Raw genomic sequence first — 26412 nt, forward strand, 5'->3', positions numbered from 1 at the left:
ACCTCTGTTTCCTCATTTAGATTACCAGTCGCAAGGACCTAACTGCTTTCTCTGTCTGCTCTGGTTTCCCCCAGAATGGTCTTCAGCAGAGAGGCCATCAGGAGACTTCTCGCCAGCAAATGTCGCTGCTATAGCAACGATGCTCCAGATGACATGGTCCTGGGGATGTGCTTCAGTGGGTTAGGAATCCCCGTGACACACAGCCCTCTCTTCCATCAGGTGAGAAAAAGGGTTTTATTCCTACTTCAGAGCGGGAGATGGGGATTTTCTTCTCACTTGAAGATCCTACTTTTTTCTCTTCATGTATTCTTCTGGAAACAGTCTTAAGAACTGTGTAGACAGGCTCCGGGGGGGACATCTTAACTAGACCTGTACAGCATGAAAACAGAATGCAGAAACATATGCAAAATGAAATGGTATTTGACCTGCATCCTTGCATGTGTGACCAGGTAAAAGCTGTTCCTTCCCCCCACCCCCTTTGTATAAAATAAAATAAAAATTGATGGCATTTAGAAACTATCAGATGCTATTTAGAAATATCAGGACTGACCCAATATTGTCCTGCTTACCACCCAGTATTTGCAGTTCTCCACTGGCCTCAGTCTTTATAGCATTGGCTGCCTTTTTATTGGGCTTTCTCCCCTTTGGTTGCTCTTAAACTAATTAAATTTTAGTATATTATCTCAATAAGCATATATTCTGGGGGGTATAGAAGAGATGAGGTTATAGAAGAGATGAGGTTCACAAGGGGTGGTTGGTGCTAATAAGGTCACCATCCTGCAATGTGGGGTAAGAAGGAAATCCTATTACATTATTTTTACATTTTATGTAAAATTTTACAAAATAACCATACTTCATACCCATTGTTGAGACATTCAGAGCTTTTTGAAATTGGAAATATTTAAATGCACATGTATTTTAAGTGTCCTCCCTTACATTGAAAATATAATCTTCATGCTTTAATCAATAACCAGTAGCCATATAGAGACTTGGGCATGACAGAAATAACACTGCAGGAAAACTTGAACGAGGCACAGAGAGTACTTAAGTTACCAAGAAAGGCAGAATCCATTTTATGCATTCTTGAGGACTGCAAGGAAGGATAAAAAAAAAGAACTTTACAATAAGAAATGTCTGAGAAGCCACCTCCTTGGTATAAGTCAGAAGGTACTTTGCCATTTTTAAAAACTTGAGCCTATATGTGCTGTTCTGAGGACTTAGAAAAGCAGGTTATCCTCTCTGACCCCTCTCTCTTGTTCTATCTTATAATGTTTCACTCACAGAAAGGAAGGACAATGAAAACTGTTGGTGTGTAAGGGAAATAATTTATCACTGGTAATATCACAGTCTTGGGGTTTCCCAGGTGGCTCAGTGGTAAAGAACCCGATGCAAGAGTTGCAGGTTCAATCCCTGGGTAGGGAAGATCCCCTGGAGGAGGCATGGGAACCCCCCAATCCAGTATTCTTACCTGGAGAAATCCCATGGCCAGAGGAGACTGCTGGACTATAGTCCAAGGGGCCGCAAAGAGTTGGACACGACTGAGCACTCAGAGCACACATCATAGTCTTAGTTTTTTATATCAGCTTCTTTAGGGAAGAATTCATTAGTAAATGAAGCGGGTCCTTTGAAAGTAATTTAAAATGTGTTGTTTCCCATACTTTAAAACTCTTGATTTTGCTAATTCACATAATAAATTTTAAACATTTCCAAAGTCATAAAGTGTGCTCAAAACCCATACTCCCCAACAGACACTGCTTTATCTTCCAATTCTTAAGCCTATTTTAAGAGCGTTTGCTCTGATTTGGACGTTATTTTCCATTTGTAATGTTTGAACACTAGAAAGAGTTGGACATGACTGAGCGACTAATACTTTCACACCAGAGAGTGTATCTGTTCATATTGAGAAAGAGAAAAAATCTAGGATTCTTGGTGAGTTAGAGTGGGTGTGTGGAAACAAGCTTCCATTCAAAGTTGCCTGGGCCCCATTCCTTCTGAGTCAGGGAAGGTTATTGTGAAATCACAGGTTCAGAACAGACATCAAGGAATGTCTAGTATAGCTCTCTGTTAAAAACAAAGTGTCTAGAGCATGTGGTTTTTCTGTGCTTCCAAAATTATATGCCACTAATGAGTAAGGCATATAAAGATGATGCTGAAAGACGATGCTGTGAAAGTGCTGCACTTAATATGCCAGCAAATTTGGAAAACTCAGCAGTGGCCACAGGACTGGAAAAGGTCCATTTTCATTCCAATCCCAAAGAAAGGCAATCCTAAAGAATACTCAAACTACCACACAATTGGACTCATGTTACACACTAGTAAAGTAATGCTCAAAATTCTCCAAGCCAGGATGCTCAAAATTCTCCAAGCCAGGCTTCAGCAATACATGAACCATGAACTTCCAGATGTTCAAGCTGGTTTTAGAAAAGGCAGAAGAATCAGAAATCAAATTGCCAACATCCGCTGGATCATCAAGAAAGCAAGAGAATTCCAGAAAAACATCTATTTCTGCTTTATGGACTAAGCCAAAGCCTTTGACTGTGTGGATCACAGTAAACTGTGGAAAATTCTGAAAGAGATGGGAATACCAGACCACCTGACCTGCCTCTTGAGAAACCTGTATGCAGGTCAGGAAAAAACAGTTAGAATGACATGGAACAACAGACTGGTTCCAAATAGGAAAAGGAGTATGTCAAGGCTGTATATTGTCACCCTGCTTATTTAACTTATATGCAGAGTACATCATGAGAAACGCTGGTCTGGAAGTAGCACAAGCTGGAATCAAGATTGCTGGGAGAAATATCAATAACCTCAGATATGCAGATGGCACCACCCTTATGGCAGAAAGTGAAGAGGAACTAAAAAGCCTCTTGATGAAAGTGAAAGAGGAGAGCAAAAAAGTTTGCTTAAAGCTCAACATCCAGAAAACTAAGATCATGGCATCTGGTCCCATCACTTCATGGCAAATGGACTGGGAAACAGTGGAAACAGAGACTTTATTTTGGGGGGCTCCAAAGTGACTGCAGAAGGTGACTGCAGCCATGAAATTACAAGACACTTACTCCTTGGAAGGAAAAGTTATAACTAACCTAGATAGCATATTAAAAAGCAGAGACGTTACTTTGCCAACAAAGGTCCGTCTACTCAAGGCTGTGGTTTTTCCAGTGATCATGTATGGATGTGAGAGTTGGACTGTGAAGAAAGCTGAGAAGAACTGATGCTTTTGAACTGTGGTGTTGGAGAAGACTCTTGAGAGTCCCTTGGACTGCAAGGAGATCCAACCAGTCTATCCTGAAGGAGATCAGTCCTGGGTGTTCATTGGAAGGACTGATGCTGAAGCTGAAACTCCAATACTTTGGCCACCTCATGCGAAGAATTGACTCATTGGGGAAGACCCTGATGCTGGGAGGGATTGGGGGCAGGAGGAGAAGGGGACGACAGAGGATGAGATGGCTGGATGGCATCACCAACTCAATGGACATGAGTCTGAGTAAACTCTGGGAGTTGGTGATGGACAGGGAGGTCTGGCATGCTGGAATTCATGGGGTTACAAAGAGTCAGACATGACTGAGCGACTGAACTGAACTGAACTGAATGGGTATGGCATAGCCAGTGAATCTTGTGCAGAAAATTGTCAAAATAACCATTTCAGGACTCTGGAAGTCAACCAGAAAGCACTGAAAAGTGTGAAATCCTGAAAAACTACTATAGTTTGTGGTAAGAGCAACAGAGTCTGAGGCCTTTCTGGCTGAAACCCCCAGTCCTTCCTGATTTCCATCCCAGCTTGGTTGGAGAGAGCAGTAGTTTGACCAGTATATAAAAACAAAGTTGCGGTCAGAGGGGGTGAACTTGATTGGGAGAGAGATGAAAACCCACAGGTATGCCAGCTAGAATTGTCAAACTTGGGTAGGAAACAAACAAGAAAAACCCCACCTACACTGGCCTGAGAGTGTAGTTTCAATTATGGTGAAGAAATTATTTGTCAGAAGTTTAATATCTAATCCCCTGGAAATAAGAGCATAGTAGGGCTAGCTGGCTTCCCTGGTGGCTCATTGGTAAAGAATCCTCCTGCAATGCAGGAGATGTGGGTTCCATCCCTAGGGTGGGAAGATCCACTTGAGGAGAAAATAGCAACCTACTCCAATTTTCCTGTCTGGGGAAATCCCATGGACAGGGGGGTCTGGCAGGCTGTATAGTCCTTGGGATCACAAAGAGTCGGACACGACTGAGTGACTAAACAAGGCAGGGCTAGATACGCCAGCCACAATGCTCTGGCCCCCTGGGAAGCTCTGTGCCTGCACATGGGATGGATGAACCTGGGAGAAAGTAAAAGCCAAGGCATGTCTGAAAATCCACTGAAGTTTTGAACGTCCTTTGCAATCCAACATAGACTGAAGCTTTATGGACTTGAGATGTCTGAGTCCAATCTCTGCCTATATTATAATCTAATATAGTTGATTAGATTAAGTTGCTCAGGCATAGCAGTGACTTCTAGAAAATCATGCTAATAAATGAGAATTAAAGCTTGAGGAATAAAGCAGCCATGCAGCTCCAAGGAGAAGGAGTCTATGTTGTAAGTTCAAGTAAGTAAGTCCTTTATAAAGAGCAGTAAAAGTGAACAAATTTGTGAGTTGTTATAACACATTATTTAAAATAGCCAGTTTCCAACCAATTATGGTGAAAGTTACAAAGAAACATATTCAGGGAGAAATGTAGTCAACAGAAATGGACTCTGAATGGGACCAGATATTATATTTGATAGACAAAGGCTTCAAAGCACCTAATTATTAAAAAATAAATAAATAAAAGAATTAAAGGAAAATATTACAGTAACTCAACGAATACAAATCTTAATAGAAAGATAGAAACTTTGATAAAGAACCAGATGAAAACTCTATAGTTGTAAAGCCCAACAAATGAAATAAGAAATTATCTAAATGAACGTAACAGTAGATTGGAGATGCAAAAGAAACAATCAGTAAGTTTGAAGGCAGATGAATAGAAATTACCTAATCCAAAGAACAGAAACGAGACTAAAGAAAAATGAACATGTCCTCAAAGTGGTAAAACATAAAGTATACCAACATATATTTAATGGAAGTTCTTTTTAAAAAAAGAAGGGAGAAAAAATGGGACAGTTTTTTTTTTTTTTTTTTTTTTTAAGAAACAGCATTTTCTCAAATGTTGTAATGAGAAACCATCTGTTGATCTGAGGAACTCAACAAGGCCCTTACAGGATAATAAGAAAAGATTACACATGAACCTGTTATAGTTCAGTCATTGAAAAACAATGACAAAGTGAAAACCTTAATAAAAAAACCTAACAAAAATCAAAATTAAAATGTTATTGGCTAATGTTTCATTAGAAATAATAGAGACCTGAAGGCAGAAAGAAAAGGAAGAAACTTAACCAGCAATTCTGTATCAGTAAAACTATCCTTCCAAAATGAAAGTGGGATAAAGACATTACCAGATAAACAAAAAGTGAGAAGAACTTTTTCCCTTCCCTTAAAAGAAGCTAAAGAAAATCCTTTGGGCTGAGAGAAAATGACACCAGGTGGTACCTGGAATATATAAGCAAATGATTAAGTACACTGGAAATACTGTATGTATATACACACCTGTGTGTATATATACACGTGTATATAAAATTAAGAAAAATGTGAGCATAAATACCTGTATGTGTATATACACACATCTTTCCACAAGCACTGGAACAAAGGGAATCACTGCAGTATACCTGAAACTAACACGACGATGTAAATTAACTGTATTTCAGTTTAAAAAATGGCATAAAAGACTAAAAAAAGTATACCATGCAGCCAGCTGATCACAAGAGAGCTTGAGTGGCTACAGTAATATTAAAAATAATACATTTTAAGAACAGAAATATTACTAGACAGAAAGTGGGACATTTCATGACAAAAGGTCAATATATCAAGAGAAAAAACAATTATAACACATGTATACCGCTAACAGATCTTCACATTACATGAAACAAATGGAAATGAAAGGAGAAATACATGAGTGTTAGCTACTTGACTTGTCACATAAAGAATATTTCATCTGACAACAGAATAAACATTCTTTTTCAAATATATATGGAATATTCTCTAGGATAGACCATAAGCTAAGACATATTGTTTTGCCCAATATATTTAAAAGGATTGAAAACATACACAGTATACCCTCAAGAACAATGGAATGAAATTAGAATCAACAGAAAATGGGGAAATTCCCCCAATATTTGTAAATTAAACAACATGCTTTAAAATAACCCTTGGGTTGAAAAAGAAATCATAAGGAAAATTAGAAAATACCTTGAATGGAATGAAAATGAGAACACAACATATCCAAAAATTTGAGTTCAGCTGTAGAGTGATCAGTAGGAAATTTATAGTTTTGAATATGCTGTGCTGGGCTTCCCCGGTGGCTCAGATAGTACAGAACCCACCTGCAATGCAGGAGACCTGGGTTTGATCCCTCGGTCGAGAAGAGTCTCTGGAGAAGGACACGGCAACCCACTCCAGTATTCTTGCCTGGAGATCCTGCGACAGAGGAGGCTGGTGGGCTACAGTCCACAGGATCACAAAGAGTCAGACATGACTGAATGACTGACACTTTCACTTTCACAAGAGGTAGTGTTAGTAGGAAATTCATAGTTTCAAACATGTTGTGCTGTTTGTGCTTAGTTCAGTCATGTCCGGCTCTCTGCAATGTTAGAAAGGAACGAAGATATTAAATTAATAGTCTAAGTTTCTACATTGAGAGCAGAATAATATAAAATCAAATATGAACTGTGTGGAATAAAAGAAATATTAAAGATCAGAGCACAAATAATGAAATAGGAAACAAAATCAGTTAAACCAAAAATTAGTTCTAATCTGATAAACCTTTAACTAGCTTGACCAACAGAAAACCAGTTGTTTTGTTTTTGCTGTGATTTGTTGGTTAGTTGCTAAGTTGTACCCAACTCTTTTGTGACCCTGAGGACTGCAGTCTGCCAGGCTTCCTTGTCCATGGGCTTTCCCAGGCAAAAATACAGGAGTGGGTAGCCATTCCCTTCTCCAAGGGATCTTCCCCACCCAGGGATCCATTCCAAGTCTCCTGCACGCATAAGAGAGGATGTAAGTTGCCAAACTCAGAAGTGAAAAAGGGGCATCATTATATACCCTACCAAAATTATGCCAACAAATTAGACAGTTTAAATGAAGTGGAGAAATTTCTAGAATCACACTTTTTAAGCAAGTCTATTTCTTAAGAAATAAAAAATGTATTTAAACCTTTATACCTTGATGAAATTGGATTAGAGAAGCAGCAAGAATGTTTCCCAACTCAGTTTATGATGTCACAGATGTACGCTGTATCCCCAGGAGCAAGCACTAAAAAAAAATCACTTAAAAAAACAGCTAAAAAATTAACAAAGGAATTAAAATGGGATATCACAAAAGTAAACTACAGGCCAGTGTTTCTCTTGAACACAGATGTAAAAATCCATAATAAAATGTTAACCAGCCGAATCTACCAATGTGTCAAAATTGTTGCTTGTTTTTCACACTTAAAAATGAACTGTTGGGAGATATAATTACATCTAACAGGAAAAAATAAATCCATAATACCTTTGCCTCTATTGATGCAGATTCCAGAAGTGATTGATTGCATCTCAGGAGTCATCCGTGCAAGTGAAGTGCGGGCTTATTGAGCATTAGAGTGTGCCAAATCATTTCTGATAAATGAGGTCACAGAAAAGAACAAGACAAAACTGCCAAAGTAGAGTGCACCCAGAGCAGCATCAGTGATGCTCAGAAGCCTGTACTGCCTCCGATAATCAGCCTCTGGGCCCAAATACCAAAGAGAAACGACACAGGGCACCGTACACGGAGAGAGAGATGGCTTAAAACTGCAGAAGGACATAAGTTGGGCAGATGTAAACCTTACCTGTCGAGATGACAGCTCACTGAACAGTGCAACAAATGGAGGTTAAAACTGTTTTAGATGCTCTACAGCTGCACTGAGCTATGGTTTACGTCCCGTACACAATTCCCACACAGTGATGGTGTGAATGGCAGCTTGAAACATCCTAGCAGATTTCCAGAGTTAGGCCACCACTAACCTGGTTTTATGGCCCGATAGTCACGCCCCCCACACTTCCCTTGAATGGATTTGCAGCCATTCCCCACTCCCTTTGCAGGCCCAGGACACCACAGGTTTGCTTTCTGTCTCTACTGCCCTTCCTGTTCAGTCACTAAATCGTGTCTCTTTGCGACCCTATGGACTGTAGCACAGCGGGCTTCCTTATCCTTCACTCGCTCCTGGAGTTTGCTCAAACTCACGTCCATTGAGTCAGTGATGCCATCCAACCATCAACCATGTGTCTCTCTAGTGTTTCCTTTTCTAGACCTGTCCTTGTCCCTGATGAGATCTGTTTCCCTTCTCTGAAAGACATATGCTTGATTCCACATCAGAACAGCAGACGGGCAACGGGAACCCCCAGATAGCCTTGCCCCACCTCGCCATACAGACACCATGTATGGCCAGAGTTTCTTTAGATCTGGGAAGTAAGTTTTTCTGCCTCTCTGCAGAAGTTTTAATAGTAACTTAAATGACTTACCAAGGAAACCTTTTCATAGTACCACAGTTGGTCTCTCAGGGGCATGGCTGTGGAACCTAGGAGCAGAAAGCAGATGCGTTTGGAGCACTGTGCTGTGAGGGTAAGGAAGTAACTGGAGATGCAGAAGCAAAGAGCCTAGAGGCAGATTTTCCTGGAAAGGATTCTCCTCCTTGCCGTTAGACTCCCATAACCGACACCAGCTCTGGAAGGAAAGCAGTCGATCCACACATTTAAATGTCATTCTGAAGCAGGGCTGTTTCCGGTGAGTGAGAGGGTGTGATTCTCTGTTCTGTCTGCAGGCGCGGCCGGTGGATTACCCTAAGGACTACCTGTCTCACCAGGTTCCCGTGTCTTTCCACAAGCACTGGAACATCGATCCCGTGAAGGTCTACTTCACGTGGCTGGCGCCCGCTGAGGAAGACCGAGCCAGGCAGCAGAGCCGAAGAGGCCTCAAAGAGGAGCTGTGAGCACGGGGCCTGCAGGCACGGGTCGGAGGCCGAGACTCGCACTGTCCTGCATCTCGCAGCTCATCTGTGCGTGACACATGGCGTCGGAAGCGTCCTGACTGCAGGTGGACGTGTGATGTGTTCATTTTTGAGTTGGGGGTGGGGAAGAAGTCATAGGGAAAACAGATTTTTTTTCTTTTCTGGGGAAAAGAAATCACTTGCGTTTGCATTATGCAGTTCTTGTAATAGACAATGATTACTGTGTATTTTTCAAGCTGTGAAACAGCAGCTTTATTTCTGTCACAGAAAAATAAATGGTACCAGAAGTCTCCTTCCTGTCCTCACTCTTCATTATAACAGATGTATCAGCTGGGCATGAGGCTGGAGAGACGTGACTGTCTTCACCATTATACATAAAATAAAGAAGAGAAGGTGTCTTGACCTGGATCTTACCATGGGGCCAACTTTTAAACCATACTATTGATGATCAAAATGATCTCCTGGTAACTCAGAAGACTGCTGTATTAAGGATCATTCGTAAAACATCATAAAAGTCTAGCAATGAAGAAATCCCCTGGAGTCTGTAATCAGGGTTGTTATGTTTTATCTGTTTTTCTGTTTATGCCTCATAAAAAGAGAATAAGAAGTCTTCTGTGAGAGTTTTCTGCTTCTTTAGAGGTTCATCTGTGTTCTATTTCTCCCTGAAGCCCTATCTTTATGACCTACTTATAACACAAAAGTATACTGACTGCTGCCAGAAAAGTGTTCTCAGTATTTAAAAAACAGCATTGTATTTTATTCAAGTCTCTGAGCTCTGTGTAAAGTCTCAGCAAGTATATTAAATTAATTGTACCTGGTATTTTATTCTTGTTTGTATGTTACGTAATGACTTCAGACTCAGAACAGACCTCCCCAGTGTCAGGGAGGGCTGAATGGTGATTTGGCAACTTCCCAGGGTTCTCAAGGAATGAAATCTGCAACCAGTATTTTGAAACTGCGCTAATTTCCACATCATAGCTTTAATATGTAGTAATTTAATACACTGTTAATTTTTAAAGCTTATTCTGTATTTAACATTTAATTATATAATTCCATTTTCTAAAGGTATTTGCACAAAATTTGATTTTACTATGTCTTAAACTAATTTTGGCATAGTAAAATACTTTTTTAAATAAAAATTATTAAAAAAAATAAAAATTATTAATTTTGCTTATTATGTTTTTATATCCAAGCACAGGGTTTTAAAGCTGTGCCACCAAATGTACCCAGGTGCGTGTTTTAATGATACATTTTTCTTGCAGCTTATATGGATTTCCAAAACAATGCAATAGTAGTTACCATTTTTGCAAACTAGCCAATACCAGGACTGGTGTGTTTTCGATGATAACTGAACACACTGGATTCGTTTCTCTGAAAGTGGATTTTGTGGTCTGTTCGGGGAATGGATCCAGCATGATGGGTTGGATGAGAAGCACCTGAAGGATTTAAACGTCGGGCCAAGCTACTGCTGATGAATCAGTACTGTTGTCATAACTGGGATTCCTGTCACTGTCACCGTCATAGCCGCCTTCGTGGCACCTGTGATAATGCACCTGGAGGGCCAGGCTGCCTGACCCTGTGGAGAAAAGCCTTCAGCTTCTTCATGCCCGCCACCGTCACACTCAGCAAACAGTGTGTTTCTCTGAAAGGACTGAACGTGAAGCATCTCTACCTGAGGGTCCTCGTCAAGCTTTCTCTGTTATGATGACCAGTGCCTTCTGCTGATACCGGGGCGCCTCCTCTGGTACTTTTAGGTATTCTGTTAATTATGTTTACTTTTTGGAACTGTGTAAGCCTAACAAGTAAAAGAACTTTGCCTAAGTTTCTGGTTTCTCCAATGTATTTATGAGTCTGAGTGGAGTGGGAGTGGGGAGGGCCATGGGGAAAAGAAAATAATGAAATCAGAGGAGGAAGTTGGCAGCTGGGTAGTTTTTAAAAAGAAAACTAAAAACCTATTCTTTTGAGAGAAAGCCACCGGACATTGAAGATATATTTACACATGGTCTATAAAACCATTATCTATTTTATTACATAATGAATTGGAAATATTTTGGAACCGATTCTCATAGAGTTCATATCTTAAGAACTAATTTTGAATCTGAACTTTCCTGGACAGACACTGTCCTTTGCATATTTTCGGTGCCTTTTAAATAGGAATTTATTTCAAATGGCTATTTTCATACTGGGGGTATCACTGTCAAGGAGTTGCAGGTGGAGTCACTGGAATGCCATTTTTGCTTTTAAGCCACTTCTGCTGATAGACCCAAAGCAAGCTGCCTGACTAAACAGGACTTTTACATATTGTAGCAAAATGAGAAATCCAAACACAAACACAGCCTTTACAGACTTTTTGGAAACAAAGGCCATGGGCGTGGTAGGCTGCCAGTGATGCTCAGCACAGGTGTGTATCAGTGCTGAGTTTCCTGATTTACTGAATACCTGCAGTGCTTCCACAAACATATCCATTATGATTGCTTCTGTATTTTCCTCAAAAATTTATAACAGAGTAGACATTGTAAGAATGTTTCTGCTGTCTTCCATTCATAATCAGAGATGGAACTTGCATGGACTGAAATGGGTCAATCAGTAGATTCATTCAGCAACTATTTCTTAAACCCTTACTACATGTCAGACCTTCCAGGTTGACCCTTGTCCCCTTGTCTGTCCTCCTCACCATGTTATCCCTGGCATCCTCGAATGCCTGGCACACAGGTGCTATCGTTTTATGTCCCCAAGCTTTCTATCAACATGTCACCTGCAAAATGTGCTTTCCTTCTGTCTGTAGTAAGTGAAGGCTTTGGGACTTCCCTGGTCCAGTGGCTAAGGCTCCGTGCTCCCCATGCAGGGGGCCCGGGTTCCACCCCTGGTCAGGGAACTAGATCCCACATGCCGCAGCTAAGAGTTCACACACAGCAACTAAAGATCCCGCATACCGCAACGAAGACCCAGTGCAGACAGATAAAAGAAAGAAAGGGAAGACTTTGTTTTTGGCATTAAGTCTTTTAGCACATGTTTTCACTTTAAAGACACATATTCTTGGAAGGAGCTGGGGTAGGTACAAGAGAAAAGGACATAAACCAGTAATAAGATGATTTATAATAATAATAAATGCTCTAAATTAGACACTGAGAACTGGGAGACAGAACCGGGTGGGGGTTGGGGACTCCTTTGGATGGAGTTGTCAGAGAGGGCCGCTGAGAAAGGGATGCTGAGTGAAGACCCCACTGAACAGACAGAGTCAGGAATGCAGAGATGGATGTGTGAAGTGTCTAGAAAGGGGGCACAGCAAACCTGAAGGCCCGAAGGTGGGAACAAATCTGGCATGTCTGAAAACAAAAGCAAGCCCGTGTGACAGCTTGACTATTGTCACAGTTGTCATTAAACATCCAGCTGATGTCAAACAAACAGGTGCCATGGAAGTCTGGAGCTCAGTGCAGAAGTCAGAGCCAGCGTTATAATTTGGGGACTTACTAGTCATTTTTAACGGTTCTGGAAGCCCACAGGACTGGACAAGATCGTGTTAGGAGAGAAGGAAACAGAGTCAGCCTGAGCAAGAGGGTCAGGGGGATGGAAGGGAAACTCGGGACAGGTTTGTGTAAAGGCAACCAAGGAAAGAGCATTCTGAGAAGCAAGTGGTTGTGTGCCGCGTGTTGCCAAGAGGCCCATCAGGAGAGGACGGGGAAGGGACAGTGTGACCTGCAGCATGGGGGTGACGACGAGATGGCTCCCGGAAAGGGGCCAGAGTGGGAACTGAGGCTGTAGAGAGCAAGTATGAACATTTGGAGGGTCTACAGGTAGTTCTTTTTATGATTTAAAGACCGGCTAAGGTGGTTTGAGGGAAAACCTGGGATCTCGGGAGTTTTTATTTTAGGGTGGGAGATTCTAGGAAATGTCAATGTGAGATGTGAGTGATAAGTAGGGGGGGAAGGATGAGGGACTGCACTGACGTCCTGGTGACATGGGTGGGGGAACCCCAGAGTCCAGTGCAGGAATCTTGACAGAGGGTCTACCGTCAAATGGGGGGACAGTGCAGGCACAGAGGAAGGTTTTTCCACTTGCTGACATGAAGATGAGGGTTCTGACATTGATCATTTCTGTTAAGTGTGAGACAGGGTTATTTGCTGAGAATGTCTGACTTTTTACACAGGTTTGCTTTACAGAAATGGCAACATTAATAACAACGACAATGATGGCAACCACTTATTTGATGCTTACTATACTTGGCATGATTCCAAGTGTTTCACGCATTGTTATTGACCCCTCACAAACACCTCTGAAGTGAATACTAGTGCGTTCCCCAGTTTATACTGGCGGTAACTGAGGCACGGATTTAGTATCCAGCCCAAGGTCACACAGCTGCTAAGTCAGTGGCAGAGCTGGGTTTTGAACCCAGACATTTTGGCTCTAGAGTTTATTCATACCATCTATTGGCCCCTTCACTTCTGTCAAGAACATGTAGCCTCTTCCCAGACCATAATCTGGTTCTAAAACACTAGCACAGTTAAAGATGACCATGAATCCAAGAGTTAGGGATTCTAACCCTAACTCTGGTGGTCCATGGCTAAGACTCCACGCTCCCAATGCAGGGGGCCTGGGCTCCATCCCTGGTCAGGGAACTAGCTCCCATGTGCCGCATCTAAGAGTTCGCATGCCACAACTAAAGATCCCATGCAGCCAGATAAATGACTATTAGAATCCAAGAGTTAATCATGAAGTAACTCTACATAAGAGATTAAAGGCAAGTATGATTACATATCAAATTACAGAAGCAATATGTACTGGGAGGTGAAAAAAGGAAGAAACTGGTTCACTGAAACTGAATTTTAAATTTTTGTTCCAGAACTCTGGAAAACAATACCTCTGGTCAGAGTTAAGATCCTCGTACACTGACCCAGAAGGTCTCCTCTGAGGCACATACCCTAGTGAGACACATCCTTGCCCTGATAAGCTTGAACAAGAATGTTCAGGAGAGCTGAAAGTCTAGGTGTCCACCACCTGAAGAACTGATAAGTTCTAGAATGTCTTTGGGCTTCCCTGGTGGCTCAGAGGTTAAAGCATCTGCCTCCAATGTGGGAGACCAGGGTTTGATCCCTGGGTTGGGAAGATCCCCTGGAGAAGGAAATGGTAACCCACTCCAGTATTCTTGCCTGGAGAATCCCATGGACGGAGAAGCCTGGTAGGCTACAGTCCATTGGGTCGCAAAGAGTTGGACACGACTGAATGACTTCACTTTCACTAGAATGTCTTTACAGTGTCACATTATGCTGTGGTTAGTATGGGTGAGATACAGCTACGTGACACATCTCAATGTTGAGCAAGTTTTAAAACATCACAGAATAAAACTTACAGTTGGATCTCCTTTATGTAATTTGAAACTGTGGAAAATGAAAAATGCATATAGATACACATCTAAAAAAATTAAGAGGATAGACAAAATTCAAGATAGTAGTTACCTCCCCATCTCTAAATCCTTTTACTTAATCACCCCTTATCTGAAAAATTCTGCTTCTCATGTGACATGACACTGTCCAGGGGTTAGGACGTGGGTATCTGGATATCTTTTTGGGGAGTGTCATCAGCTCACCACAGTATGTGATGTGACACTTTGGCAAATGGGTGAGTCAGGGGACTCTGAGGATGGCCTGCCTACTCCTTTTATTCACTCATTCACTCACACCTGACAGATACATTCTGAGCAACTACCTGGTGCCAGAGGGCTTCCCTGGTGGCTCAGACGGTAAAGAATCTGCCTGCAATGCAGGAGACACAGGTTTGATCCCTGGGTTAGGAAGATCCCCTGGAGGAGGAAATGGCAACAACTCACTTCAGTATTCTTGCCTGGAAGAGCATGGCAGGCTGTAGTCCACGGGGTAGCAAAGCGTGGGACATGACTGAGCGACTCAACACCTTGCGGCAGGCACTGTGCTAAACACTGGGTGCTCAGCGATGCCACCTGGATCATCTCTTACCAGCAAACACACGCAAACACAAATTTGTTTTAAACAGCTAACCATGCTTTGGCTTCCCTGGTGGCTCAGAAGGTAAAGAATCTGCCTGCAATGCGGGAGACCCGGGTTCGATCCCTGGGTCAGGAAGATCCTCTGGAGAAGGGAATGGCAACCCACTCCAACATTCTTGCCTGGGACATCCCATGGACAAAGGAGCCTGGTGGATTACAGCCCCTGGGGTCACAAATAGTCAGACATGACTGAGCGACTAATGCCTTAACTTCAGTCATTCTTTACACAGAGAAGAAATTAGGCTATAGTCCTGCCTGAGGGACTTCACTGGCGGTCCAGTGGTTAAGACTCTGAGCTTCTACTGCAGGGGGCATGGGCTTGATCCCTGGTCTGGGAGCTAAGACCCTGCTTGCTATGTGGCCAAAGAAAGAAAGAATAACCTAAAGATCTGTCTGGTATTATTCTGAGCTTCTCTGCCCACAGGTCTGCTGGATATTTTCAGACATTCCCAAACCTAGAATTTCTTTTTACTAGATTACCTTCCTGTCTTATTTCCACACCCCCTCCCCACCCCACCGTCGAGTTTCTACTGATTTTATAACCCAAATTGGGAGTTATTCTGCTCCTTTTTTATTAGGGCAGGATGAGCACAGGGTTAAACGGTCCTGTGCTGGCCTCATTATTATGTGACCTCGGGCTGGTCACGTCGTGTCTCTGGGCCTCAGTTTGGTAATGAAATGCAGTTTGAACTTTAAAATGCTATGATTCTACTGTCTAAATAGAGGGCCCCTATCACTAAGTATCCCCCGTGGGTGCTATTTCCACATCTGTGCTCCATCCTGAAAAGACCTTAATCTCAAGACTTAATTACAGTGAATTATCTGCTCTATCAACCTGGAAAATTTTGTCAGATTAGGTTTAATCAATTTGAAGTACATCTGACTTTCATTCACGGATTCAGAAACACAGGAGAACTGTAATAAAGGTTTTAAGATAATACTTTTTATGGACACAAAAGTTAACTTTGGCTCATTCAATCAATAATAAGTTTTCTCTTATGTTTTAAGGTTATGGAGATGTCATGGTAAGCAAAAGCAGACAGTTTATTGTTCTTGCAGAATTTATCACCAAGGGCACAGATAGGAATCAAAAACTACTGGGCTTCCCTGGTGGCTCAGTGGTAAAGATTCTGCCTGCCATTGTGGAAGACATGGGTTTGATCCCTGGTCTGGGAAGTTCTCACAAGCCACAGGGCAACTGGAGCCTGTGCGCCACAACCAGTGAGTTGCAACTACTGGAGCCCTAGAGCCCATGCTCTGCAAAAAGAGAAGGCCCTGCAAGGAGAAGCCTGAGCACCACAATGCAGAGTAGCCCCCAGTCGCCACCACTAGAGAAAAGAACTCACAGCAACAAAGACCCAGCACAGCCAAACGGAATCAAACAACCCGCTGCTACTAACTCACATGATTATGAACTCTAATAAATACTGACAGGGGTTTGGGCTTTGAGATACAAAAATAAAAAGCAGTCAACCAGGTAAAGGGTCAGGAGGAGAGCATTTTAGGAAGAACAGAAGAATGCAAAGGTTCTGTGGTGGAGGGATCACAGCTTCTTTGAGAAACTCCAAGCCAGTGAGGCCGCCGTTCTCTGGGGCTGCGTCTCACGCCCCCTGTGACTGGCTTTTCTCACGGACCTCTCCACGAGCTCACTGTTCCATAAAAGAATCCCACAGAGTGTCCACTCTATGTATGTTTACACTGTCATTCATCTAAAGCTTTCTCCAGTATCGGTTATTTTGATCATTTGCCATGTCCACACTTTGGATTCATTTTTATAAGAGATTAAATAGAAGCTTGCTCCTTGGAAGAAAAGCAATGACAAACCTAGACAGTGTATGAAAAAGCAGAGACATCACTTTGCCAACAAAGGTCCATACAGTCAAAGCTATGGTTTTTCCAGTGGTCATGTATGGAGGTGAGAGTTGGACCATAAAGAAGGCTGAGTGCCGAAGAATCGATGCTTTGGAATTGTGATGCTGGAGAAGACTCTTGAGAGTCCCTTGAACACCAAGGAGATCAAACCAGTCAATCCTAAAGGAAATCAACCCTGGATATTCATTGGAAGGACAGATGCTGAAGCTCTCATACTTTGGCCACCTAATGCAAAGAGCTGACTCATTGGGAAAGACCCTGATGCTAGGAACTACTGAAGGCAAAAGAAGAAGAGGGCAGCAGAGGATGAGATGGCTGGATGACATCACCAACCCTGGATATGAGCTTGAGCAAACTCCGGGAGATAGTGAAGGACAGAGGAGACTGGTGTGCTGCAGTCCATGGGGCTGCAGAGAGTCAGACATAACTTAGTGACTGAACAACAACAAATATGTGGAACATGAAATAGGACACACACATATCCACAAAACAGAGACAGACTCACACATGGAGAACAGACTTGTGGTTGCCGAGGGGAAGAGGGGGTATGGAGGGAAGGATGGGAAGTTTGGGTTTTACCAGATGCACACTAGTCCATCCATATAGGATGGATAAATAACAAGGTCCTGCTATATTTTCAGCACAGGGAACTACATTCAATATCTGTGACAAACAATAATGGGAAAGAATATATATGTGTGTGAGTGTGTGTGTGTAAATCACTTTGCTATACAGCAGAAGTTAACACTGCAAATCAACTATACTTAAAGAAATAAATCAATGTGATTAGTTTCATCTGTTTGGGAATGCTGTTTGCATTTAACAATTAGTTTTCCTTTCACAGTTGTGTAAAAGCTATAACATAAATTGTCATGGACTGAACTCTGAGTGCTAAGTTGCTTCGGACACTTTGCAACCCCGTGGACTGTAGCCCACCAGGCTCCTCTCTTCATGGGATTCTCCAGGAAAGAATACTGGAGTGGGTTGCCATTTCCTCCTCCAGGGGGTCATTCTGACCCAGGGACTGAACCCAGGTCTCCTGCATTGGCAGGCGGGTTCTTCACTATCTGAGCCACCCGGAAAGCCCAAAGTCATAAAACTTGGATTTTAATCCTGACTCTACAACTTACTATGTGATGTTGAACAAGTTGATTAACCTCTCTACACCTCAATGTTCTCTTCTGTAAAATACAGAACCATAGTTCCTACCTTAGGGTTGTTGTGGGGAATAAATGAGTTAAATGATATAATCAATGAGAATACCCAGCACAGTATATAGAAACCTACATTAAAGCTGTGTCTTGTTTAAAAATTATTCATGCCATTTTGCTCCTTATCTTCCTGATTCTGATAAATTTCCCTAGTAAAACAAAAAAATTATTGATAGAGCCCTATATCTAACTTACAATTTTTCTGTGCTATTTGTAAATAGCTCTTATAATTGAAAAAAAAAAACCTTAGAAATAAAGGATATAGGACATCCTAAAATTTCCAAGCAAAAGGGATTTAGTAAAGTTGCCAATAAGAAATCTTGGGAAAAAAATAGCATGAGCTATCCTCGGCAAGATTTAGCTTGGGTTGCTAGTTCTAACAAAGATGCAAATCATTTGCTTGTAAAGCTGCACATACCTTTGGTATAGAAGAGTTTTAAAGGGCATCACTTCACATGCTTTTCCAAGGACCCAAAGGATTAGTTAAAAATTCAATTTCCTTTTCGCATTAGGCAACAGAATCATAAAACTCTCTGAAAACATAAAACGCATACTCAGACTTTTGGGGCACTCTGTAAGTTATATACAGAAAGTTTCAACTTCCAACTGGGAGGAATATCAGATGGAATGCAGGAACTTTTCACCTAGCTGAGGATTTGCCATCTGTATTAGATTCCTACTGCTGCTGTAACAAATGACTGCAACTCAGCGGCTTAACACAACATCGGTTATTATCTTAGAGTTCTGGGGGTCAGATGTCTGGAATGGGTCTTGCAGGCTCATCAAGTGTCATCAGGGCTGCTTTCCTCCTGGAGCTTCCAGGGGGAACTCATCTCCTTCCCTTTAAGCGAGTGATCTATTTCCCTGCAGCCCCTGGGTGCCACCTGCACCTGCATCCTTCAGCTCCTGGCTCCTTCTTCCATCTTCAAAGACGGCAGCGTGTCATCATGGCCCTCCTGCCTCCCTCTTACTGGGTCCAGTGATTACACTGGACTGACCGGAAAAGCCCACAATACCCTCTTTACCTTCATCACATCTGCATACCTTTTGCCACCTGAGGTGACATGTTCGCCGGCCCTGAAGGATGAGGATGTGGACATTTCTGGGGACCGTGGTTCTGTCCACCACACCACACTGTTCTTCCTCGAAGTCGGATTTACTTGGGTGTGTTTCTGTTCAGTGCTACTTTGGGCTCCATGAGTGATGATGCTACATGTGTGACAAATGCTTTCTCTGCCAAATCAACTCTGCATGCATTTTTGTACAACTTGAATGCAACCGACATTGTCCTAAAACTGTTTTTAGTTTACAGCTGAACACACTTCTCCCTGTCATCACACAGGACATGTGGAACCTACGGACGAGAGGCCCATTGACATTTCTGTTAACAGCTCATCATGTCAGTTTGCACATGATCATCACCTCCTGGTGTTCTCACGTTTTGTTATGGAAGGTGGAGCACCTCAGAGAAATGCTGGCAACAAGGTGACATAAGAACTGCCTGGTGATGGTTGGAAGCCAGCCTCTTTTGTCATGCTACTGTTTCTTACTATTTCCAAGGATAAGGTCTCTGGATTGGCCCTTTCTTGAGATGCTCAGCACTAGCTAATTTAGAAAATTTCCACAGTGGCTCTTTAGGAATTAGAGGTAAGGGAAATGACCTTATGGATGAAATCATAACTAAATTTAAATAGAATTCCAACAAACAGTTTTAGAAGCCTTTGCAAAAATTGAGTTCATTGCCACTTTCACGGGGGATTCTATTCCAAGAGATGATTTCAACTGCAATTCCCCCTAAGAGTGAAAAATGGATTTAAACAGGGATATTCTGAAAAGCACAAATTAACAAAAGTTCTGCTTTTACACTGTGTGCCATGAATGACACGAGCCCTCACTATGAGACTTACCAATGTGTTTTTCTGGCAGGAAACCTGGGAGTTCAGAAGAAGAAGAAAAGTAACTGTCTGAGAAACACGCTCACCAGCCCAAAACCAAGGGACGGACTTAGAGACGCAAAGCACGGCAGAAATGGCACTTTTCATGATGGTCTTGCAACATCCGGTGTCTGGGGGGCAGGCACCCTCAGGGCAGTTACAACAAGCAATTTGTTTCCTAACACGCAGGTCCCTCCCCCCAGTTCCTCATTGGCTGAGTACTATGGGATGTATAATCTTCCCAGATGTCACCTAAGTTTCATTATTTCCTTACAGGGTATCCTTCTTTCTCCCTTCCCAACTTACATCCTCATTTTTCAACAAAGACTTTCTGGCTAGTTTGTCCCTTCCCCCAACATCCTGTTTACTTAGGGACCCTCCAGGTACAGGAGCTGCACCACTTCCACAGCCATCAGGCGAGTTCACGGCCGGCGCACAGGACACAGGTGGAGTCCTGTCTCTTTAGGATCCAGTCTGCTCTCCCTCCGCCAGGCTCACCTTTATCTGAAGAGTCCAGGCTTCAACTTTGTCTAAAGAGTCCAGGCGCCAGTGTTGTCTTGAAAATGGACCACTTCAAGTTTCTATTTCTTACAACTGTTTTCAAATGATCGCATTTAAGTTCTATTATTTGCACTTTGCAAATAATAGTGCAAAGTGCAAATAATATTGCGCTTTGAGGGAGCAAGGAACCAAATACCAAATCCTTGAGGAAACTGCCAGGCATCTGTGGGCCATGTGGTACCTCAAGTCAGATCAGACAGGAACTCAGAACTGTTCCCTGGAGATACTGCTTCTATAGAAGATGGAGGAACCAGAATCCCATGGTGACTCTGAAAAGAAAAGGGAGCACATCAGGTGGCTAGTCGCTGTAGCACACACAAAAATCACCCCAGAAAAGTCCCTAACAAGTACAGAAATACAAAGAACAAGCCTGTGTTACTGAACGCTGGAGGAAAAAGAAAATATGCCGGTGTCTTTGGGGGTGTGGGGGTCACGTTAAATATTTTCCACCTTTCCCAGTTAGGTGCCACCTCCTGGTCTCTGCCACCCCTGGGACCCCATAATTCACACTGCATTTAGAGACTCCAGCTGTGTGGTAGTGGTTCCCACTGCAATTTCTGCCCTACAGAGAAGAGCAACCACAGAGTGTGCAGGGATGCTGCGGCCCCCTACCAAATCCACTGTCCATGATCATGGTAATGTTAAGGTAGTTAGAACGGAAAAATGAGTCCAAGACGGTGGTTAGAAGAACCACTCACTGGGTAAACAAAAGAAAAAGGCTAGGAAAGAGAAACCGAGGACTGGACTGAGAACCTCTCGCAGGATAAACATGCCCCAAACACCTCCCCTCCTCTGATTGGCCTTAAGCATATGCCCCATGGCATTCCCTTCCCTGATTGGTGGTGGGTACAAGCCCTATTTTGCATAAGGCTGAACCAATCGGGCTCCAGAGAGAAGAGACAGAACCTATAAGAAGGGAAGCAAGAGCGAGCCACTCCTATGGGGCCAGTCCTGAGAGTGTACTATCTGCTGCCTACTTGAGCTGTAACTAGTCTTTTGAGACAAGAGATTTGAGGGTACACTGTCTGCTGCCTCTTTAATAAATCCTGCCTACTTGAGCTGTAATTAGTCTGTTGTTTCAAATCCTTGCTAGGATGAGACAAGAGCAGAGAAATCCCATCTGCTCTACTTGTAGGTTAGTCTGTCGTTTTCAAATCTCTGTTACAATGAGACAAGAGCCAAGGGAGATGAATAAACTGAACTGACAGTAATAGTGTGCTCTCTGGTCCCACTCAAGGTGGGAGAGCAGGGTCTATATGACAAATCCACTTTAACATCCCAACATCCCTCAATCTTGGATGCCTTTCTCTGCAGTACACCAAGGCAGTCTACCAAGGCAGTCCTGGCATTTGCCATTGTTAGTCCATATTTCAGACAATCCACCAAAAAGAGCTCTTCCTCTCTTTTCCAGCTAAAACACTGTATTCAGAATTGTGCCTTGCAGGCCCATCTCAGCCTTATCCAATTTTACATTCCTTCCACCGTGATTTCATGCCCTTGAGGTCCATTCCCATACAGATTGTTTTCTATCTACATAAATGGGAAAGATCAGAGAATTCTTTTGGTAAGAATCACACAGCCTCAAATATTGGATGTCAGGGGGAAAATAGCTTATAAAGGACTTGACTAGAATAAATGATGAAATTTGTGGATCGGCTCCTATGTTAAATTTTCTGAGTTTGATCCTTGTGCTATTCTTTATGTACTTGTTCTTAGAAAATACATACAAATCCAGGCAGAAACAGCCTACTAATCCTCTAAAACATGGCTAAACATAAACTGCATACTTACACTTGGAGCATTATTGTTCACGTAGCCCTTAAAAGGATTTTGAAAAACTGCATTATTCTTCTTACCTTTTTAAGTTAACATTAAACTATCTCATCATAAGCTTTTCAAGGAGAATTATCCAATACTTGTAAATAAGATAAAGATGATTCTGTGAACTTTAAAAAAAATTAATTTATTTTTAATTGAAGGATAATGAAATTTAGAAAGATGGTACTGATGTTTCTGTGAACTTTTAATATCTTGCTAAGAGTACTTTTTAACAAGTTAGTTTTAAGGCAATCTGACTTTTTTAGGGAATGGAAGTTTGACTTAGTTTTACACTTGATTAGAGTCCAGTCATTTTACAATTTTACATTTCTGTAAAATTGGAGGTTGACTTGTATGAAAATAATAAGGTGTATTGATCTTTCTTCCGTCTGCTAGAGCAGATAACCTCAAGGGTCATGATTTTAATGCAGTATAGGAATTAGCCAGTTTTGTTTCCAATTTAATAGTCTTGTTTCAGCATTCCTTCTCTCACTAACTACATAAAACCCCAAGTCTGATATCTTAAAAAATGGCTGGGCCTTCCCTAGCCATCCAGCGGTTAAAACTCAGTACTTGCATTGCAGAGGGCGTGGGTTCAACCTTTGGTTGGAGAACTAAGATCCTGCATGCAAACCACCCCCACCCAACACCCCCTGCCAACAAAAAAAAACTTTGTCTCATGTTGGTCCCTTCTTTAATGGGTTAACTAAAGTGTTGATTCATCTGTTTGTATGGTAATTATGTTCTTAACATTTTGAGTTTTGCTTTGACAGTTCAAATAGTCATAAAACATGTAACTGCAGTATACTGTAAAAAATTTTAAACTGCTAAATCACCTCTTTGATCTATCCAGATGATTCCAAATACCATGGTGATTTAACACCTATCATCATTCTCTAAAAAATAGAGAAATGAGTTCACTTTTAACAAGCTGAAGCTTAAATCACTGTTGTTCCGCCTTAAATTCATGCCCACAATTCTCAAAAGTCATTAATAATCCTATCATACTTCTTGGCAAAAATGTATATGTATATATAAATTATTTTTTAAAATTTCCTTTGACTCTAAAGATATAAATGTTAAAATAGTCTCAGTTGATTTATCATAATTATTATGAAAACACAATAAATCAAAATAAGAGTTATATATGAGATGTTTTGATAGTTATTGATTATAAGAAAGTATTTTATTGGAAATGCAGCTCAGTGAAATTAGTGGAGATTTATACAATGCTTCTATATATTCAAAGATGAATATTACTTTTGCTATTTTAATTTTGCGAATCCAATATGTAAGCACCTCAGTAAGTAGATGGAAACGGAAATATCAATATTATAGTCAGTTCAGTTCAGTTGCTCAGTCTTGTCCGACTCTTTGTGACCCCATAAACTGCAGCTTGCCAAGCCTCCCTGTCCATCACCAACTCCCGGAGTCCACCCAAACCCATGTCCATTGTGTCGGTGATGCCATCCAACCATCTCATTCTCTGTCATCCCCTTCTCTTCCTGCCCTCAATCTTTCCCAGCATCAGGGTCTTTTCAAATGAGTCAGTTCTTCGCATCAGGTGGTCAAAGTATCAGGGTTTCAGCTTCAACATCAGTCCTTCCAATGAACACCCAGGACTGATCTCCTTTAGGATGGACTGGTTGGATCTCCTTGCAGTCTAAGGGACTCTCAAGAGTCTTCTCGAACACCACAGTTCAAAAGCATCAATTCCTTGGTGCTCAGCTTTCTTTACTCCAATTCTCACATCCATACATGAGTACTGGAAAAACTATAGCCTTGACTAGACGGACCTTTGTTGGCAAAGTAATGTCTCTGCTTTTTAATATGCTATCTAGGTTGGTCATAACTTTCCTTCCAAGGAGTAAGTGTCTTTTACTTTTTGCTATTTTAATTTTGCTAATCCAATATGTAAGCACCTCAGTAAGTAGATGGAAATGGAAATATTATCAATATTATAGTACTGCCATTTAATTATTTGAAATCCTGAGTTACATGCCAAAAATTACAATGTAGTTTATTCATACAAAATGATGATTAGTGATCTGTCAGCTAATAACTCCATTGCATCATCCTTCAATTTCATTGAAAGCAAAGAACTGGAAACCCCCTGATTTACATAAAGATTTCTAGCTGTCACTTCACATGGCTGATACCAAGATTTTGAATGGATATTTTATTTTGCGCCTGGGGGCTTTCTATCCAGAGCAATGTATCCTAGTGAGATTAGGAGTAGCAGAGTGCAGGCCTTTCTTTTACAGACTGAGAAGGGAGAAGTGAGAACTGTCCTGAAGTACAGAGTTCAGAGCACGGATGCAAGTGCAGGTCTGTAAATGAATTGTTAAAAATCCCAAACTACTTACAGTTTGAAAACTGCTACTCCAGAGAACTTAGCTCACAGTTTTGTGATGCTGCCAAGCAGGATTCCCTTAGCCACCAATACTGACCTTTCCAGGGGTTTAAATGACTTCCCAGCACAGGTGTACTGAATCCATCCCACCGTGCCATTTGTGCAGTTCAGTCCAGTAGCTCAATCGTGTCCGACTCTTTGAGACCCCATGGCCTACAGCACGCCAGGCCTGCCTGTCCATCACCAACTCCCAGAGTTTACTCAAACTCATGTCCATTGAGTTGGTGATGCCATCCAGCCATCTCATCCTCTATCGTCCCCTTCTCCTCCTGCCCCCAATCCCTCCCAGCATCAGGGTCTTTTCAAATGAATCAGCTCTTCACATCAAGTGGCCAAAGTATTGGAGTTTCAGCATCAGCATCAGTCCTTCCAATGAACACCCAGGACTGATCTCCTTTAGGACGGACTGGTTAGATCTCCTTGCAGTCCAAGGGACTCTCAAGAGTCTTCTCCAACACCATAGTTCAAAAGCATCAATTCTTTGGCACTCAGCTTCCTTCACAGTCCAATGCTCACATCCATACACGACCACTCGAAAAACCGATAGCCTTGACTAGATGGACCTTTGTTGGCAAAGTAATGTCTCTGCTTTTTAATATACTATCTAGGTTGGTCATAACTTTCCTTCCAAGGAGTAAGCGTCTTTTAATTTCATGGCTGCAATCACCATCTGCAGTGATTTTGGAGCCCAAAAAATAAAGTCAGACACTGTTTCCACTGTTTCCCCATCGATTTCCCATGAAGTGATGGGACCAGATGCCATGATCTTAGTTTTCTGAATGTTGAGCTTTAAGCCAACTTTTTCACTCTCCTCTTTCACTTTCATCAAGAGGCTTTTTAGTTCCTCTTCACTTTCTGCCATAAGGGTGGTGTCATCTGCATATCTGAGGTTATTGATATTTCTCCCGGCAATCTTGAGTCCAGTTTGTGCTTCTTCCAGGCCAGCGTTTCTCATGATGTACTCTGCATATAAGTTAAATAAGCAGGGTGACAATATCTGTGCAGTTAGCTAATGTAATTCCAACAAGAAACTCATAAAATGAAGAAAACACAACCTAGAAATTTGTATCAGAATTTGACAACAGTTTTTTGAGGTAAGCACTTTAAAAAAGATGAAAAATATTCTCTATCATCAGACACTAATGGCAATGTTTTATTCTGACATTAAAGCACAAAGTCGTACTGACTCATCTGCCTGGAATTAAGATGCAGAAATGTCATATCACATCCCCAGTGACATGAAGAAAGGCAGTCAACCAGAGAAAGTTAGCAGAATGTTTGAAGAATCTACTCAGAGCTATCATCATTTGCCGGAAAACATCAGTTCAAACCACACACAAGGGGAAAGATATGTAGTCCCTCCCCTTCTTCTTCCAACAAGCTCTCAAGGAGTTGGTATTTAAATTTCAGTGAGCGATCTTTGAAATGTAAAGGAAACAAGTTTTTATATTCTCCTGTTACTATCCACTTCCAAATCTTTTCACTCTACAA

At 41.8% G+C, this 26412-nt stretch overlaps 1 protein-coding gene and 1 long non-coding RNA gene across 3 annotated transcripts in view; one reads left to right on the forward strand and one right to left on the reverse strand.

Moving 5' to 3' along the window:
• B3GLCT (beta 3-glucosyltransferase) overlaps positions 1 to 10914 on the forward strand; it is a 108218-nt gene extending 97304 nt beyond the window's left edge. For both annotated transcript variants that reach the window (XM_070471760.1, XM_070471759.1), the window contains 2 exons: positions 75 to 219; positions 8908 to 10914. In XM_070471760.1, coding sequence (XP_070327861.1) covers positions 75 to 219; positions 8908 to 9075 — 313 coding nt within the window. In that variant the 3' untranslated portion in view covers positions 9076 to 10914. The remainder of the gene's footprint in view (positions 1 to 74; positions 220 to 8907) is intronic.
• The window catches only part of LOC110121925 (uncharacterized), a 184597-nt gene that overhangs the window by 4071 nt on the left and 154114 nt on the right, over positions 1 to 26412 (reverse strand). Inside the window, exons 2-3 of the long non-coding RNA XR_011489118.1 lie at positions 24959 to 25884; positions 3 to 20959 (exon numbers count right to left, since the gene is read on the reverse strand). This is a non-coding gene — a long non-coding RNA (uncharacterized lncRNA). The remainder of the gene's footprint in view (positions 1 to 2; positions 20960 to 24958; positions 25885 to 26412) is intronic.

Source organism: Odocoileus virginianus, chromosome 8, assembly GCF_023699985.2.
Source record: "Odocoileus virginianus isolate 20LAN1187 ecotype Illinois chromosome 8, Ovbor_1.2, whole genome shotgun sequence".
Lineage (NCBI taxonomy): Eukaryota > Metazoa > Chordata > Mammalia > Artiodactyla > Cervidae > Odocoileus > Odocoileus virginianus.